Below are 20,957 nucleotides of genomic sequence, written 5' to 3'. Positions count from 1 at the left end.
GTCCAGGGGCCATGAAGATACGTTTTCTGCTACCAACACTGGTGTGACTGAACAATGGAGAAAAACTTTGAAGAAGAACGTTGAATTTTACTGGTGGTGATGTACGAGAATACTTATGAGAGTGACGACAGTGTTATAATGTTTTAAACTCTAGATGGCGCTACGCTATTTACTTTGATTGCTGCAATGGGAGAACGTAGTCTTATTTCTTGCCTTCAAATTACGCACGTCCCGCTGTTTCCATAGTAAGTCATCTCACATGGAACATAAAACATCTCCTTATAAATAACAACGGTGTATTACCTAAACGATTGCATGAACACTGCCCGACATACTAGCAGATGAATCCAAAGTGACGAAATAGGCCTACATTCCACCAGAATTCCATATGATTGACCATCGGATGGAGGCTCTTTATTCTGATCCCCAAAATGCAGAAATTTCGGCGTTCCCATAAGTATCGATAAAATCTGATCAGACAAGCTTCATAGACTTGCATCAAGGCTCATCGAGGATGATAACAATGCCAGGAGATTCCCAGAAACAAGACTCAAGTTAACCCGTCCGATGACTGTTTTACGTTTAACTGTCGGAAACTCAACAAATTGTCATAGGACATCGGCTGGATATTCGCCCGATAGTCGCACTACACAACACATTAAAATGACTCCACACTTATCGGACTGACTCGACACTTATCCTGCCCACACTCACTGGACTTGCGACTGAAAATGGCGTCCGATAGAGAACTAATCTCTGGCTTCCCTCATCAGATCGTGCCCAACATGTGACACTGACCTGATAGTCGACCGACACAAGTCGGCTTCATTGGACTGCGACCCGATACACTTCGGAAGGTGGACGCTGCAAAAACAAACAAAACAAAAAAGTTCATTACCAACGAGTGACCAATGAGAGAGAACAAAAAATCTGTGTTGAATGGGGTATTAGAAAATCTATGTCAATTATCAAATTAGCACATAATCATACTTAATCCGGAAAAGAAAGAGTAAAGTTTTACAAACACAAGAGAAAATTTGATTAAAATCGAACTAAAATGCGGGAAATCATGAAATTGTGAAATTTCTGTAATTTTCGCGAAACCGTTCATGAACAGTCAATGTGACCATGCAAAGTCAGGAGTTGATATTATCGCCTCTCAACATTATTATATCAATTATCATGCGAGGGGGTCAGTGCAATATAGTGCTAACCCACACTTTTATAAAAATTGAGTTACATGCATTTTCATATATCTTTATCTTTCCCTCTAACCTCCGTGAAAATGTCATATTTGAATTCAACCAATAAGATGGTAAAATATGCATGCATTCATGTTTTATTAATGTACAATGTATAGACTTTCCAAACATTCAACAGCGATTATCTCAAAATGACTATTGTGAGGGTTAGCACAGGGAGGTGGGCCACCTCCCTGGTTAGCACTATATTTCACCGACCCCCTCATGCAATTTGAACATGAATCTTGAAATTTTTAGGTACTTCTCTGTTCAATTGCAATCATTATGCTTTGTGCAGGAAATCTGACTGATTATTATTATGTACTCAGCCAGGAATAACATTGTGTTTTATACATTTATTGCAGAAAATCTACATTTTGTCATTACTTGTCATCTGAAACAAATTCTTATACATGAACAGTTTTCTAAGAAAGCTTTAGATGAGGTTTTTGGCTTCTATAACAGCCTTTGCTTTGAAGTCCATTGTATGAAGTCAGAATAATTTGGACAATCTGCTTGATGTGTTATGTTGTTTCATGCGCATGATATTTGATGCTTGAAATAAAGATTAAGAGAATCTTTTAAATCTCATTAGAGTCTTTTTACTATAGTGCTGGAGAAAGTTAATCTATTACGCCCTTAGGCTCCTTGGGCAATTAATTGACAAAATTAACGACTTTCAACAGATGCACACAACACGCAATAAAAGAAAAATAATTTCCAAAAAACGCTTATGTTCTTTTGAGAATTCATGTTAGTTATGATACGAATATGTTCTCGATTTGATTCTGTCCCTAATCATCTAATATTTTACAAAAAGAAAACTACTTGTACATAATAAAAATGTACATAATCATTATGCAAAACGTTATTCCAATACAGCAGTCATTACTGTATGTCGAGCGAGAGCAACTCTGGTGCACCGGACTGTTTCTGGGTGTGAGGTTAGTTTGTGTACACTGCTCTTGCCTCCGTTTTTTTCCCACGCATCATCGTGTGGACAAGGACACACACGCGGCCACCAATGTGCATTCAGTGCGGTGTGTATGAATTGGTGTGCGACGACTCGACTCGATTCGATACTACTCGTACTCGGATACAAGCCCGCGATCAAAGAGCTCTGCTCGGACGATCGCGTATTGTACACAGCTAGCCAGCAGTATAGCCAGACTCCAGCAGCTGCGAGAATCTTCAACCAACCAACCTACTTGTGAGTTTTCTGTTCAATACCAGCCTTCGCTGGCTCGCAGGGATACCTACTACAATATCTGGTGAGTGTTGAGTACATTTCATCAAATTCTAGGAAGACTGAATCAGCCACATGGTTTTTATGTGTATGCCTTTATTTCTTAAGAGAGATGCAAAATTGAAACCGGCGCACCTACCAGCATTTTGTCGCGCCTAGGTTCTTGATGACTTGAGCCAGCATGTAAAAAGCAGGCGACAGCTAGGGCAGCGAGAAAATGTGTCTCATAAATCGTAGGACTACGTCCTGGAGGCCTTACACACTTGATCTCTACGTGAAAACCGTTCAAAGCGAGCTACCGTCATAAGAAAAAGCCGCGAAACGAAATGATCATTAAACCATTCCTCTTTTTATTTTCTTAACGACTGCAAGGTATACATTTGACTATTAGCCATTTCAGCTAGACCCGATGCCATCGGCATAGTATCCCTGGATTTAAATTGTATGATAATGATATGCTAATTATATGCCTGATGGTAATAGACTGATTAACATTGTAGTTTTTTTTTCATGGAATCTAATTACATAATATATGTCACATTAATATGTTTATGTAGGCAACCTTTAATGTTGCCTGAGAAGTATTATTCCAAACCCGTTGAAGACAAGTCCTGAATATCCTCGGGCAGGTGTCTGTGTGAAATGCGTTTTGTAGTGATGCTCAATATCAGTCTCTCCTCAATGGGATAAACAAATAATTCAACACACCTGATTGAGGATCTGTTCCAAAGTTTCACAAAGCTGGGTGAATTTAATTATTACCACACCAGCCAGTATGTACTGTGGTGTATAAATTGCTATGTGAGAGTGCAGTATTGAAAGTGTGATACTTTGATGGTTAATATATGTTTTGGTATTGATAAACAATGGTTGTTTGTTAATGGATTGTAACCACTTTTCAAAGTAATTTCATTAAAGATATTACCTTCATACACAATGAAAATGTGAAAAAGTAAAAATAGCACCTAAGGAGCAAAATTTGTCTTGTAACTTGATGATGTTATTTCTTATGCTACAATTGTATGCATAATTTAATTAACCTCCAAACAAGCTTTGAAACCTCATCTCATATATCTCATGCATCTAAAATTAGGCAGAGTGTAGTAAAAGCTTGAATTGTGTGGATTGTGGATCTTGCATTTCTTTCAAAGTAAAGCCATGGTTCTCTCGTTGAATATATTAATTTTCTTTACCTTTTTGTACTCCACTTACTTGTGCTCTCATAGCTCTCTTCTTTAACCCCTTAGAGACTAGAACTCAAGTATACCAAGGCAGGTGTCTATGGTAAATTTTATACAATTTGTGCAAAATCAGCTGGATCTGAACAAATTGATAATGATGTTATCAGTATCGTTCTAGCTAGTAAAAAGCAAAATCACTGTGTAAGTGAATACATGTTGTACTTGCATTGTAACTACAATGTGCCTTCACACTCCTTTACTCCAGCCAGGGAGGTGGAAGTCCACCTCAATGCTTCAGCTTTCTTCTCTTTGTAATCTATTGTTTATCTTCTTTAGGTGAAAGGAGATATAAATTCATGTGAAAATCAGCTGTATTGAACATTAGAATATCATGATGAGACATTGATAGACGACCTTTACTTGGACTTTGCGTTTGATTATGAAAATGCTTTACTACTCCAAGATAAATGCAATAACAAAAGCAAGACATAAAGCAGCAACACCATTGATTATCCCCTTGTGTATCACTTTTGAACCACATGTTTTAATATTTATTTCACCCAAACATACTTGTAAACTACGTGTATAGCAATTTGATATGAGATCGATAGGTAGGCCTACCTATACCTGTAGACCTACACATACTTACGTTTTATAATAACCTTCAGTTTGGAGGAGACATTGATTTTTTTTTTTCTTTCAGAATAAATGGTCATCTGAAATGCAAATAATGATTCACTGGATTAGCAATACCATTCATTTCATGGTCAGAGTACAATGTATTACACGTCATGCATGACTTACCCAAGGTGACAAAATGGATGCCTTGACGTTTAAAGCTCTCAATGCAAAACAAACAAAATAAAACAAACATCAACAGATTCCCACATTCATATAATATGCCCTTGAGCAAAAGCTTTAACTTTCTACACATTTTTTTAAATAACAAATTCTTGAAATAGTTCTCACAAACTACAGGAGAGAAAGCATTATAATAGAAAAAGCCATACAATTTTAACTGATTCGACCTAATTTGATACTTGTATTGACGATTTTAAAGCACATACCCGTATTCAATTATCTACATTGTATTCAGCTTTGACTCGATTATTAGTATTGAGTGCATTTAGAAGTCTTTTAATGAATACAAATGTCTAGTGTTGATGTCATTTCCACACAAGACTCCCGATGGCACCTAGAAAACATTAAAACAAATCTCTCTCTTTTTTGAAAATTTGAAGAGTTTGTTTGCAAAAACCGATAAGTCCATTTTTGAAGATTTTGAAGTATGGTCTCTGTCATAAAGTACAAAATAATACCTTTTAAATGATATATTGGTCACTACATATAAAGGTACATTTTTTAAGTTGTGGTCAAAAGAAGCCAAAATTTTCGTATTATTCTCTTTATTTTTCTTGACCTTTAATCGCAAATATCTCCATTTGGCAAATATGGACTTATCGGTTTTTGCGAACAAACTCTTCATTTATTGGTAAAGTTACAGTGTACATCTAAACTGCAAACCCTTTCCCCAGAGATTTGCCATTGTTTGCAACCCTGCAATAATTTAGTAGAAAGAAGACACTTTATTCCTTTTATCATTCATATTCTAAAGAAAATGTTTTGCTGACTTCTCTACAGGTTGGAAGAATGAGATGTGATGACATCATCCCCATCTAATTTGTATTACCAATATTACTGTCTTTTCGATATTGTATATGAAACCCTGTGTCTATATGCAGGTGCTCTGTATATTCTGTGTTAAAATGCCCATGAGGTTTTCAAGATTTTTTTAAAGGGAATTGGGTTAATTGATTTGTTATTTTAAGTATAGTCAGACATTTCTATAATAGCAGGCACCACAGGCAGGGTAATCAAAAAAGGGGCTTTTTGAGATGGGTGGCTGCTGTAGACAGGTGGCTGCTTCTAAAGGCAGGTTTACCTGTAGTTTATGAGCATCTGATCGAAACCATTCTGCTTGTTTGTTTGAATTTAATATATTTTTTTCAAGTTAACCTGATCATACAGGGGCACTTCACTGTAAAGGAGAGAGAGAAAAAACAAAACCTAAACAAGCAAACCACACACTATGGCTTTGGAAGGATTTTGCAGTGGGAGTTCTACACACAATAAGGGGAGAGTTAGTTAGCAGACAGGGAGCACAAAGAAAGAAAGAAAATGTGATACAGTGTACAGATGTACCTACAGTAAAAAAGTTCTGCCCAGGTTTCAGTTTCCCCAAGAGCTTCGAGGTTAATGAGTTATGGAAGTGTCTATCATAAATCACAGTTTATTAGGCCAACACTACACATACAACCAAGAACTTGATATGTCTCAGAGAGATGGGAGGTTTCAACTTGTGAAGATTCAGTGCAGGAATCCTGCTCATACAATACCTCATTGAAGATGTGCACCATGTGTAAGATTTGTGACTCTGCCCAACCTGTGGAGGACGGGCTTATTTTGGTGTGAATAATACCGCACCCAAAGACACCTGCTCGAGCATACTTGGCACTACATGTAGTCTCTATCAGTTCAGCAAAGATATGTACATGTATTCAAATATGTCTAGAGATCACTGAAATGTTGATATTTTGCATTTAAAATTTGTCATAAAAAAGAAGAAAAAGAGTGTACATCAATAATAACTCACTTTGGTTTTTGATAAGGTATGCCACAAATGTACTTGAAGTTTGTTGGTTATTTTTCATGACAAAGGAGATAAACTTGTTATTTCAGGTTAGTAAAGATTAGAAATATCAGTTTAAAAGATTGACTCAGTGTTAAGATACACCAACAAACTAACAAGTTCATTTTGATACTAATAATATTATGAACTCACTGTGCTGACAGCAAGGCTTGATTTCAAATAACCATAATACATACGTGATAAAATCAGCTGTGTAGAAAAGGTTAGAACCCAATTTCCTTTCGCTGTAAATGCATTCCCCTGGGTCTGCATTGCACCAAGTAGATTAATTCAGGAAGCAGTGCATCAAGTTTTGTGTAGTCACAGCTCTCATTAAGAAAAGGAAAAGACAAAAAGGACAATGTGAGGGAAGAAGTGCACAAAGAAGCTGTAAGACTTAACATTGGACCTCTGTGAGATTATACAGTGTACACATGTACAATAAGTGTATGTTGTACCTGCCTACAGTGTATGTACAATTGTGGGTTTCGGACCATACATCTGTATGTCACAAAAACCCATTGAGGTAAAAGTGGACTTTCGGTAGTGGGGAAATGTTTTGCTCAATTCATGCAGCGTGAAAGTAATGCAAAAATATGCTGTTTTATCTCTCTGATTCTACAGAATTACACAAAATTAATTTTACATGGCTGGACACTAAAAATTGCTCCGCAAGAAAATTTCCACTTTTATGGTATTACACCGTAGGGTCCTACATTGTATGTTGGTTCAACAATGTAGCACATAGACCTACACATACATATATATTGTAAAATCAAATCAGTTTCAGTCTTGAGCAGGTTAGCCCCATGATAATGCTGCACTCTATTGATATGTGTACACTGTAGGCTTACATAATGTAACAGTAGAATGCTGTAATAAGTGTGATCTATAAATTCAGCAACAGGCCCAACAAAACTCACTTTCATTGACTTGTGGTTGGTCAGACTCAATAGCCACATGGGTACTTTCCCTTATTGATTGATTGTATGATCAGAAAGTGAGAATAAAAAATTGTGACATAAAATGTGAGTCTGGAGCTAAATATACAAGCACTCTTTTTCAGTTCAAGTCCATGTTATGATTTATTATACATGCAACATGATGTTTTTGAAGTTTGGATTATTGCCGTTGTGACTTCTGTTACGAGTTTGAGCCATGAAAATTATGTGAAAAGTATATGACGTAAATTGAAAATAAAAAATGGAATGTACGTACAGTGTAAAGTTGGATTTTAGAACTTGATGTACATGTAGGCCTACACTGTTTGATTTAAATCGTTGATGGTATGCTTTGTACAACTTGCCAGGACAGAGTTAAAGTTACGATGTCAATTTATCATAGCGGCGCTATTTTTAAGTCGAGCGGACGGCATAGAGCTGTCAGGAAGTGATACCTCGATGGTTATCAGCCGCAGTCTGACCAGAATCCAGCAGTTGCCCATCAGTGACTAACAAAGTGTGAATGTCAGTTAGATGCTTGTAGTCTGTCCCATATTTCTGGGTTAACTCTACATTTCCTTTCACTTGGCACTGTACCCTTGTGCTGCCCCTCAAGCCTTACGCGACCTCTGCAGAGCTGTTACATAATTATTTGGATTGCGTAGTATAGTTAGTGTAATATTTGATCTGTTGCAACTTCATCTCTGGACTTACTGTACACTGAGATTGCCATGCCACTGACTCGCTCCCAACTCTCCCACACGGCAGGTCTCCACAAGGATGCTAAGTGGACCATCATGGACCAGCTCCAGATGAAATCCGGTCTTGCCACGCCCGACAGCGGTAGCCCCCGCGCCACCCCGCCCCCGTCCCCGCAAACGCCGGTGGCAGGAACATACCCAGCCACACCACCCCCAAGCACGCCCCCCAGGCCCGGAGAAGGGGGCGTGAAACCACCGATCCCACCTGCCCGGGCGCCCAAGTCCACCCCCACCGCCAGCAAGCTGCCGGAGCTACCTGCTGTGATCGTGGACCCAGAGACAGGGGACAGGTACCGCAGGGGACGGCTCCTTGGAAAGGTAAGCAGGGACAAAATAGTTTTGAGAACCAGTACCCTGTTGCTTGATATTGCAGTACCTCACTCTGATCGCGACTACCGAAGCTAGGGGCCTTTATCACCTGTCAAGATTTCCGCCTGTTCCTTCAGCTGTTACAAACTATTATTATAAAGTCTTTGCAAAGTCATTAACTACAGTTGTGGCCCCAGTCAGGAACCTGTATAAATCTTTTCCTGTTTCATTATGGGCTCCTACAGGGCAAATCTTCAAGAAGCAGTACGCACTGCGATACCTGACTATCGACGAACATACATTGTACGATATAAACTTTTCAAGTGGGATTTAGGAGTATGTGTATGTAGTTTTTTAAAGTGTTGGGGAATATCAGAAATGAGTTTTTTTTTTGCCTAATATATTTTTCAATAGTTTCCATCTGTCTGAATCCTAAATTTCAATTTCTTGGAATTATTTCCATAATATATTGATACCATAATAGAAATACATAACAGAAATAATCCGAAACAGCCCAAATATTAAAAAAAAAAAAATTTCCATGCCCAGCAAAGGTTATCGGGGTTTATAGCAATTAATACATCACTGAATGTGGATCTTGCTGCTTTCTTTGGAAGTTCACATTTCACCCAGTTGTTATGCCAGAGGTCGCAAAATTCTACATGTGGGATACACTTTCAATGAAATCCCTTGCTGTACGTGTCTATGGCTCAGCAAGTGAATGATGTACATTTTCAATGGCAGCCCCTGACAACTGTGCTTTCTACACCTCTGTAAAGTCTCAGGACTGTGCATTTATAAGATTTTTTTTTTCTGGCCAGAAACAGTGTTTTGAAACACTGTTTCTGGCCAAACAGTGTTTCTAGCGAGAAAAAAAAAAAAATCTTATAAATGCTAGCCATAACTTGAAACAGTGTTTCTGTAGAAACAGTGTTGTAAAAATCTTATAAACGCGACCGCGATCTAAAACACTGTTTAAATGACATCACGATGCCTTACTCACGCCCTATTTGACCTTTTGCTGAGGAACAAACTGCACAGATTGAGCTGTGCAGTGGCACAGTCCGAGAGAGCTCCGACATGCTTGGGAGAAAAATCTTATAAACGCTGTTCTGACAAAACTGTGTTTCAAAACAGTGTTTCAAAACAGTGTTTCAAAACAATGATTCTCGGCACGCGAAATCTTACAAACGCAGCCTAAGTTGTCAGTCTCTTGATCTATCTCAGATGCCCAACCCCTCATTTAAGGCAAGCGCTGTATTGCATATGAAGTACGACCAACATTACAAGCCAAAGCACTTAACCCTTTTGTCCCTGCAAGTAGCAGGTGAGGAACTCTTGGAGTAATGTAACAGTGCGTCTGGAACTTCCAGACTTCTGGATGGTGCACTTAACTTTGGCTTAAAAATGATTAGTTTCCCCCTGCTGCCTGATAGATCAGGGTATTGCCTGAAACCACATCCCCCTAAATTGCAGTCATGTGATCTTTATGCACATTATATGAGACAAATTTATCTGGGAAGGTTTTCTCTCTCTCTCTGTCTTTTTTTTTTTTTTTTTTTTGGTCTCTTCTTTAATGTTTCCTTTGACAAGGAGATACATGAGGGGGCATCTATTTTTAAACCAGCTAGCCAGAGTGACTCAACAGCAAGCCTTAAATATCTCCCCCAGTCAAGCGGTTCTTTTTAGGCAGGATGCCTAAAAGTGGAGCGTTAGGATGACAGCGATAATGGTACAGAAACAGCAGTTCCTACGTGCATCTTGTTGTCAGGTCAACCCTGCGCTATAATTAGCAAAGGTTCCCATTTACGTTTCCCAGTGCCTCAACTCTTGATGCATGTGTTGTATTTTTACTTCAAGTCAAAAGGTGCCCCAATGCACAGGAGGTTTGGGTACTAAAATGCATCTTTTGAGCTATGATTTCAGTGTGTAACTCAAGAGAAGCAGAGAGAATTTATGCACAAAATATTTTGGATTGGATGGCTTTTTCCCAGGTCAACTGAGATCCACACATTATCAACAAAAGTGTGTGTGTAGAGAGGGAATACAACCCATTTGGATAGTCTCTTAGAAATCATTTTTTTTTTTTTTTTTTTTGGGGGGGGGGCAATTTTTTTAGCACTCCAAAGTATTTCAGTGTGAAATGACTGATCAGATTTGAAACATTAAAGTATCATTAATCAAGCAATCTTCTGTAGTGTTTGTATTTATGCCTCAGAGAACCAGTCAAATGGATCTTTTATTCTTATTCTTTTTTAGTTTATATGCAAACCTGGGTGATTAAAAAAAAAAGTGTTTCAGCTTGGAAGTGCATCTACACTGAACAATGTACCTTGTCATGTACGCCCCCCCCCCCCCGCCCCTACATACGCATGAAATGGTGTACCCTCCAATAATGCTAGTGTAAATGAAGTTCAGTGTATTATGCTACAACCTGGGTGTGAGACCATTAGTCAATTTCCTGTTATTTGACAAGAAGTTTGGGGGGGGGGGGATCAGTCATTCACAAAGTGTCCTTTTTCAGGGGAGCACAAGGTCCGCCAGGCTTTGAGTGCTGATATTATCCTTTTCCCTTTCCTCCCCCCCCCCCATTCCCCTTGCCCCAACCACGAACAGTAAAAGTGGGCATCATTTTAATGATGAAGCAAAAAGTCATTTAGTATTCAAAGATTTACTTATTGAGATCTTTTGGCACTTTGCAACAGATTTGTACTGAGTAGTAAGAATACTGTGTATGCCAATTGATCTCTTAAAATTCATCGAAGGAGACTCCATTGAGCAATCATTAAGGTGTGATTAAAAGGAGCAAGAACAGGTGGTATTGAATGAGAATGAAAATCATGAAAATGATTTCTTAGATTTGACAACCTTACACTTTTTGCATCCCTGTCCATTTGTTCTCAGTTTGGTATGGAATTGTTTTTGTAATTCCTCTTTGGAAGGGAGAACGATAAGGTGGGTCTTCATCAGCTTGAGCTTGAAGAATAGCTCGCTATTTCTGATCCAAAGAATTAGCCCGATCAGAAAATAGCCCACTTATTTTGTAGTGAAGACCAAAATAGCGTGGTATTCTGATCGGAAAATAAACCACTGAAATCTTGGACTTATTTGCAGAATAGCCAGCTAATTTGCAAAATAGCGCGCTTATCTTAACACGTCTTCATCAGCTCGAGCTTAAACATCGGCACTGTGTGCGTTGCACACCATGCAAGAACGTAGGCAGCCGGGACGGAGTGTGTTCTCGCCGGTATCATTCGTCTAAAGTGCGCATGCGCTAGCATTGGGCTTATGAACCCGACCGTGCCTGAAGCTTGAGCTAGTGAAGACGCGATTGCACGTTTCAGCGGACTTCGGGCTTATTTCTCTGATCCCCATAAGCGCACTATTCTTCAAACTCAACCTGATGAAGATCACCTATAGACTCCAAGGCTGTTTTAAGTGGTGTATGTTTTTATATGTACTATGTACAGGCAAGGTATGCTGTAGAATGCATCATATTGGGAAAGTCTAGTGTTTGGAATTGCCTTCAGAGAAGGAGGATAGAATTTTGTCTGGCTGGGAGATTCTCTCTTGGTTTGAACGCCATACAAAGAGGGATAGACGTAGAAATGTCGTTTCCGTTCGGTCCTGCACAAACTTTGTATGAACCCATGGAGGACAAGTCCCAAGTATACTCGGGCAGGTGTCTATGGGAAGTGCGTGTTATAGCAAAATCAGTCTGTCTTCAACGGCTTTAAAGTATAGCTCTGCAGTTTGTTTGCAGACATCCAAGGCAAGTAGAAAATTCTACCAACTACCACACTGTGTCCATGTCTCCCTGAAGTTATAAATGCCAGGATGAGTCATGCACAATTCAGGCCTGTCACAAGCCAATTATAGCCTGCGCAGTTGTGAATTATTTTAACACTCGATTATACCCTCATTGTGGAGTGCAAGCTGTTCGAAGAAATTTGCATGCTGAGTGGTCTATTGCCACTTTTTATTTTCTTCTTTGATAGCTGAAAGTGTAAAGTAGGACAATTTCATTTGTGGTTTTTCAATTGTTTGCATTTGAGAGACAGCGTACTACATTGTACCTTCTTAGCTTTCACTTTTGCTTTTTTTTTTTTGTCACCAAAAGAGAGTTAAGAGTGTTGAGTAGGTACAGGAGTAGGAGTGAAGGAGGCAGCAAATTTTGTGCAGCTTCTCCCAATATGTTTTTTTTTTTCTACTTCCAATAGTTTTTTTTTAATCCCTTCTGTTGTTGTTGTTGTTTTTTTTTTTAAATGATGCTTATGATGGTTAAAAATTGGATTATATGCACAGACCCTGGGGACAGTAGGACCCTGGGATGATAAAAGGATAGCTGGAGGAAACTCTTACCTGACCTGCTCTGTGCCGCTAGTCCCTAGAACATCTCGAGACAATGCCAAAACATTGACCCAGATTGCCCTCTGCTTGTGCCTGAGCTGTTGCTTGCAAACTCCTCACAAATCAGCACTAAATGTTGAAAGAGCCTACAGACAGTAATGGCCCCATATCTGAATGAAAGTTCATAGCCCTCTCAGACTAAAATGAACCGAAGCTGAATGTGAAGCACTTTCAGAAATGTTGCATGTTGTTTTGAACCTATTGTAGTCATAAATGTTGAACCTGAATGCCCAATCGACATGCTATGTTTGGAAGCACACTACTGCACGATGCTCTGCTTTACTTCAATATCTAAGGATGGATACTGTGTACTATGCACCATGTGGTTTATATTTCTTGAGTGTAATATCCATGAATTTGGACTCGTAAGACAATTTTGCAAGTGGTCAAATCTGCAATTGAGAGCCGCTGTGACTGAGTGAGAAAAATTATCCTTATTCAAGAGGAAAGTTAAATTTGAGCAAGTTCGAACTTTGAAGATATACAGCACTGTTGTGTCATACTGTAGTAGGCAATAACATCTGGAGTTGTTCATTTAGAACTCAGTTATTGATCAACTTGAATATTTCAGGAAAATAAAAATACCACACAATTAAACTGCATGTAAATCTACAATTGTACCCAGAACTTTAATACTGGCCCTTGATTTGCAGTGAATCAGTGAGAGACAATATTTTCTCTCTCTCTCTCTCTCTCTCGCCTTTTTTTTTTTTTTTGTCTCATTGTAGTCTTTGTAGTACATCGGGAATTATCTGTCATTACATTCAATATAACCGTTATGCCTATGTCATCATGATTGGAAACAGTCAATGAAATTCAATTAGGATGTTTCCACGTCTGTCGCTGCCTGTCTTTCTGCTGTCGAATCATCCAAATTGGATTACACCCATCATTCAAACTTTGCCTCTGATGCGTCCCTTCATGCTTGATTGAACAGACACTATGAATTTTTAGCTGTCACATTGTGCATCGGCATCCATTCAGTGTGCGATTTCATACCGAAATCGCACAAAGAGTCGATGGATAAAAGGAGAAGATGAAGATTCTTTGAGTGACGGCTGTTTCCTGTTTTCTTGAATGGCGAGAAGTGATGAGGCCCTTTCTATTCTTTTTTTGCATATCGCGGGCCAGTTTCCCCTTTTTTCCCTCTTCGCTGTCATTTCCCCGTCTTTTTCTGGGCTGTGTTCACTGAAGGGTGGATGCTAGGACTATCGTTATCGGTAATCCTATTGCTACAAGAACTGGTATTATTTACTCTATTCACTTCAGAAGAGGCATGAGTAATTGGCGGTCTTACTGGATGACAAAAGCGATTAGATCTCGTAAAAAAGGGGATCGAAGGAGGAACTTTACAAATGACTGGCGTCATTGTGTACGCTTTACGAGGGTGCTTTGAGTTTGACTGCCGAAACCAGTTAGAGATTCATTTGTTAGTAAACACAAAAGAAAGAAAGGACAGTGATGACGTATGTACCTGGATTTCCTTGTAGCATCAGCTTGAAAGAGGGGCAATATATTCCAATTTGTTTAGCAATTTTTTTTTTTTTTTTTTAACGGGTTGGGCTGTTTGTTTTGTTGAATTTCTTTGTATCCGATGTTAGTGCAGTTTGTTAGAAGTATTACAGTGTATGGTGATGACAATAGTTTAGATTTAACTGTATTTTATTTTTCTCTTGCAATTGATGTGGTTTGTGAACAAAAAACAAAAGAAAACAAAACTGCCTGTATAGAAGATACTATAGAATTTTCTGTTCTGTTCTGTTTTTTAATCATAAAAAGAGTCAGGAAAACAGGAAATAGATGTACAATGCTAATCATTGGTTTAACAGAAAGTTATATTCTGATGATGTGTACACAGGATTCTTTGAATTCTATTAACCCGTTGAGGACGAGTCCCGAGTATACTCGGGAGGGTGTCTATGGGAAATGCGTGTTTGTAGCAAAATCAGTCCGTCCTCAACGGTGTATAGCCAGCTAACCCATTGAGGACGGGCTGATTTTGCTACAACACGCATTTCCCATGTAGACACTTGCCCGAGTATACTCAGGACTCATCCTCAACAGGTGAAGTAAGAAACTTAGAGAGGGATGCTCGGTTGTCTGTAAGTTTATGAAATGCTGGTAAAACTGTCTCTGATCATCATCAGTAGGTCCTTTCTTATCAGCCACATTCATACACTAACAAAATAGTGGGATGACAATTGCACTCCAAATCTTGAGTTTTTTTGCAAGCATTCACACGGACAGAAATAACCTGCAAATTGCTGCTCAATAAATCAATAAATCTATTGTTCTTGTTCTGGTGGGCTAGCTCAGTGGCTGCGCATTTCACGTGTGGCCACAGGGCGTACGAGTGGAAGTTATGCGACAAATATCAATTTTTTCACAGGAGATTAGGGGGTTTGTCAAAGAATACTAGCAGCTTTTACTTGACACCTACTAGTTTTAATCTGTCAAAAGAAAATTAACAAGAAAATGCACCCAAATGGCCATCTTTGACAACATGTCCATCATGGCTGTCTCTAGATTTGAGGCAAGGGGTTCCTGGAGGCTAGACAATAGGGACTTTTAGATTTCGCATCCAGAACATGAACTTCAACGTGATGACGTCATTTCGTGATATTGCGCACGCTGTAGGCTCTCTGGCACTTCCAGCACCAGAATCAAGAACGCCTCGTCCAAGGATTTCACGTCCTCCCAGATAGTGAATATGAAAGACGACGGCAGCATGCAAAGTTTGTATTTGGAGCAACGATTATGACGTCACCACATCTATTGACTCGTACTCACTGTCATCTAAAGTCTTAAATGGTTTTACTGTGGTGTCGAAGGGAGTTGCCAAGAATATTGACTTGCACTTTCGGGTGGCCTGAACACTGTCGTGTTTACTGTGGTGTCGACAATCGAAAAGTCCCTCATCACTGCCAAGATGTCGACCCCTCACCAGGGGCTATGGTATATGATGGTACTGAAGGCTTTATGTAGCTTGAGAAGGAACGAAGGAGCTGGAATATGAGGGGACGATTGGCCGGGAGGGGAAGGCACCTGTTACCTGCTTTCCCTTTCCTGAGCGGAGGCACTGGGTGGACTGACCTGTTGATTTAAGGTCAGAGAAAGGTCATGGGTCATTTTTTTTTCTTTTTTTTCTTTTTTTTATGTAGAATCAAATAAGAAAGTTTTCCCACCCTCTTATTCCCATGAATACAGTGACTCCTTAGAATTTTTCTCACTTCTTTTACTGGAGGCACATGTACACAATATCTCACTCGCTCTCTGCAGTGTTCTGTTATCAGAGGAGAAATTTAATACTTTTCCTTCATCACTTAGAGCAAGTCCATGAAAGCAGGGATACACAGTGCAGTGTTAAAAGAAGATAAGGAAAAAAAAGTTCAAGATGAAAGGCCTGTTCACACAGGAGAGTTAGCAGTTTTTTTGGATTGAGTATGTTGCAAAGACATAACCTCACTGAAAACAACTAAGTCACATGTTCATATTCTCATGTCTGATTAAAATAAAAAAGGCATATCAAATTACTGTTTGTCTCAACATTTTTACCAGCTTTCACCATGCCTTTGGTCCATAACTCTGCACCAACTGGTGAAGGCTACAATGCTCACAGTTCATTTTTCATTGTTATACTCATTATTTCATGCATATGACAGAGAACATATTTTTGGATATGAAGGGTTTGTTTGCAAAAACCGATAAGTCCATTTTTGAAGATTTTGAAATACGATATCTGTCATAAAGTACAAAATAATACCTTTTAAATGATATATTGGTCACTACATATAAAGGTATATTTTTGAAGTTATGGTCGAAAGAAGCAAAAATTTTCTTATTATTTTCTTTATTTTTCTTGACCTTTAATCGCAAATATCTCCATTTGGCAAATATGGACTTATCGGTTTTTGCAAACAAACTCTTCATATCATCCCATCACTACATTTGGAGTACTGTAGGGGAGTATACTAAATTGAAATTAGTGACAAACACTAGTATGCAGTAAGGGCATGCTCTCCTCTCCCTCAGAATGGTACATATTATGCAATCTACTTTGGGAAATGAGATAGATTATACAAGATCACCTTGGATATGATAAATAGGAGAAGATATCAAATGTAAGCTGTAAAAATGTAAAACTGTATACATGTAGAATATGATTGAGCTTTTAATAGGGAGTACCTTTTGACCCCCCCCCCCCCACACCAAATTCAGACTGAAATAGACATCTGTTCATGCCTGCATATCAATAGATTGCAATATATGCCAGTAAAAGGTGGTGGTACCTGCTGTAATATCTATCATCCAGTACCTAATTACCTTGCTTGCTATAGCATTTTACACATCACAAGGCCATTAAGGAGCATGACCTTAGCATAATGGCGTGCATATTTGTACAGTAGATCACCGGCATTATTCTAGCAAATATGTGCAAGTGATGGTAATGTCCTGTTTCATACAAAAAAAAAATCTGTTTGTCTACATAATTTCCAGAGCTATTTGTACATTATGTCTGACGCCAACGCTAACGTAAATGCGCTATTACCCTAGTGCATGGAGACATTTTCGCGTGTTGTTGTTCGCGATCCAACTGAGATTCGCGAAATTCACGAAAATTAAACCCTTGCGAAAAACAGCTTACAGTAATCACTTTGCGGAAATACAAAGGATATTGGACATTATCTCATACTATTTAATTACTATCGTCATACAAAGAAGTAAACTTGATTACATATTGACAGTACGTGTAGGTATTTTAACTCCTCTGCAGGAATTCCCACTAAACCATCAGTAAATTTTGCTACACTTATAGATTTGATATGGTTGTGATGCCAATTGATAATATCTAGGTTATAATTATACAGTTTGAGGATTACCTGCACGAAAATATTTTTAGTTATACCATGACAACTCATTTATACCCATCATTTCATTTCCGTCACTAACAATAAAGAGCCCCCTACACAAACCATTTGATGTACAATCTCTATTATTCAATTGGCTGCGATTCTGACTACTACGCCATGCCGTACAAAGAGAGATTAATTCCAGCTGAAATTAGGCGGGAAATTGCTGTGAAATTGTACCGTACAGCAGAACAGACAAAAGGAGAGAGTGGCAACCTCATCTCCACTTGTAGAATGACTGCTTCTCTCCAGCTGTGTGTAAACACGTGGCTTTCCAGGTAGCTCACAAAAAGCCCATTACTGGTGCATGGTATCTAACTGTGCTCTCGAGTACAATGTAAATAGTCGGGGGAAAGTAGGCGGCCCGCTGCCGCCGGAAACATGACGTCCCGCATGAGTGGGTTCAATGAACTGTCGGTACATTGATCATTCCATCTGTTGGACGTCATCAGATTGTTGGCAAACAAAAACTGGATGCATGCATGATTAGGCAGTGTTCCATACATGTATCATGTATCATATATCATACATATTTGGATATATTCAAATGCCTTGGTATGCCTTTTCTTTGTTTGTGGTTGTAGTTGGTGTTAGCGACTGTTGTGTCTTATTTTGTTGCCTGGTGTCAATTGTTGACAAAACTCAAATAAACTACCTTATCGGTTTTTGGGATGGTGACCACAGCAATGCGATAAAATCCAGTCTCTGTGAAGGCCGGCACATTTCTGTCACGCATAGGCCCTTTGTGTAGCTTGTTAAGCATCCCGTAATGATTTGCTTTTTTGTAGTCTTTCAAAACTGTTGATAGCTCTCATTTTGCAACAAGATGTTGGTACAATTACAAGATATGTGTAGCAATTTGAATTAGTTGTTTTGTAGTGGATGAATGTATAATCTATAATGTATGTCACAACATTACAAGTGTACGATTTTACCTATTTTGTTTATTTCGTTGTAGGTCCATGATTTCATACTGAAGAGTGATACACTTCACCAACTGCCTCACTTCCTGCTATCAATGCCTGGAAAGTTCATGATATGTTTTGCATTCAAAAACAGAATAAACAAACAGGAAATGCATGGAACATTGCCAACATTTAATGGGACTTCAATTTGAGCTGCACATTGCAATTGATATACTATTATTATGCTATAAATGTCTACCACTTGACTTGACGTGCATATTAAAGGAGTTTGATGGGAAGTTGAATAGTGTTTATAAACACAAGTTAGGGGAGATGCCTCTTTGGGCTTAAGAATAGAAGGCATAGAAAGACATTAAATGTTATACAAGACATGTAGACAAGAGTTTATGGGTATTTTTTCAGTAAATATGAGAGACAATTGAATGCGGGAGACCACCATCGTGTGAAGTTGAGCAGGAGATGGATAGGGCTTCTTGATGATGACATGTGACACCTTGTCGGTTATCACTGGGAAGATGTACCAAAGAAGGCATCTGCTATGTCATGAATAAAATATGGAAAAGGCAATTAATGGATTTGATATTCAACATTTACTGATTTAATTTATTTAGTTCAGTGCAGCAGAGTAGCATTATGGAGCTCTTGCAGCACAGCAGAATATATAGACATGCAGCTGTAGTTTCTTAAAAAAAAATTATTTAATTGTATTATAAAACTTACTTAATGTCGGTCTTTAATCATTACTCAGTTCTGTCAATTGCAAATTATCCTACATGTTCCACACAAGTGTAAGATGAGCATCCATTTCTGTTTCATGGAATTCTTGATAGACTTCTGTTTACTCATATTATTATTCATTGGTAGGTTAGGTATTTGTAACTCATATCAAAGAAAAGTTCTCAGATTAACACAACAGTATGTAATGTACCTTCGTGTATGCATGCCTTTCTTGCTCAACAATACAGTAAAGGCACAAATGTATTATCTCGGTTTTCAAACTAAGAGATATTCCTTTAGCTAAGAGTATGACTAGAATGACAACATTATCATGGGTTCAGAAGTTATCGGGCACGTGTCACATCAAAATGATGTTTTCTAGCCCCATCTTGATCACTGTACTTTCGGTTTGATCTTCAACCCATATCAAGTAGATTGTAGTGTGGGTGTGGATGTTTTCTAAAGTCTTTTGATCTTATCGAACTCTAAGGTTTGTCATTATTGACTGAGCACAAACCATACAAGAATGTCTACGTGCAGAGCATTTGTGTAAAGTTTCAGAAACGCAGATTCACAATAGCCACTGTTTATTGTAAAAAAAAAGAAGAAAGAATCTATGCTATATTATGTCTTGAAACTTGGGAGAAAAGGGAAAATATTTGACAGGAAGAAGATGGCTGAATTAGAATTGTAAAGCCAGTGGAAAAGACCGAGCTCTCTCATGAAACATAGTGTGAGTACCAAGCAAATCTGCTTCCTGCTTACATTGTGTGAGCACTGAAGCTGTTTATAGCTTTATTGTGCATTTTTTTTTTTTTTTTTGGTCTGATCTACCGTAAAAGAGGAATTTTTTGTGATGTTGAAATTTTCGCGCATTTTGCACAACCAGAAGCTAGCGCGAAAATAAACGTCACGCAAATGTTTTTACTTACCATAATTATGTTCCAGTAGTTGATGTCTTGATTCTGTGGAATTAAAAGTATGAAAAAGTCTTCTTGCCCGGCCGAGCGTGAAAAATTAGTCAATATCCACTTTTACAGTATCCTTCTATGTACAGTTGTACCTATGTGTTGAACAGAGGATTGAGTATAAGATCAGTTTGGTTGTGTACAAGGCACTGAATGGCAGTTCTCCATCACATATATATGTGATCTACTAGAGCCATATGTCCCAGCAAGAGAAAATCTACGTTCTGCAGACAAGTACCTGCTGGTGGAACACACCAGAGCACACAACTCCTGGGGAGCTCGTTCATTCCGCGTGGCTGCTGCAAAGATATGGAATGGCCTTCCACAGTCTATCCGCAAAGCTCTTACCACAGAATCTTTTAAAACAGCCCTCAAGACCCATCTCTTCAAATTGAAAAACTAGCCAATGTGTAAGAATGTATGTTTACACATTTGGAGACAATTACTTCCTGGAACTATTTCTTTTTATTTTAACTGTCATATCACAAGCGGTGCACCCATGAAATTTAAGCTGAATTATGTATTTATTTTGGAGCAAGCGCCATGAGCGCCTGACTTGGCGGATACCGGCGCTATACAAGACTTCATCATCATCATCATCATCACCTATTTATCCATCTATCAATCAGTTGATCTATTTATCCATTTATCCATCTAC

At 38.6% G+C, this 20,957-nt stretch overlaps 1 protein-coding gene across 1 annotated transcript in view; it reads left to right on the top strand.

The window, feature by feature from the left end:
* Positions 1-8,072: 8,072 nt before the first annotated feature.
* LOC140236897 (serine/threonine-protein kinase PLK1-like) overlaps positions 8,073-20,957 on the top strand; it is a 69,657-nt gene continuing 56,772 nt past the window's right edge. The window contains exon 1 of the mRNA XM_072316832.1: positions 8,073-8,377. Within this exon, the coding sequence (XP_072172933.1) occupies positions 8,096-8,377 (282 nt within the window). The 5' untranslated portion in view covers positions 8,073-8,095. The remainder of the gene's footprint in view (positions 8,378-20,957) is intronic.

Source organism: Diadema setosum, chromosome 13 (assembly GCF_964275005.1).
Source record: "Diadema setosum chromosome 13, eeDiaSeto1, whole genome shotgun sequence".
Lineage (NCBI taxonomy): Eukaryota > Metazoa > Echinodermata > Echinoidea > Diadematoida > Diadematidae > Diadema > Diadema setosum.
The sequence above is the reverse complement of the archived record's forward strand: the minus strand, read 5'-3'. Positions and strand labels throughout refer to the sequence as shown.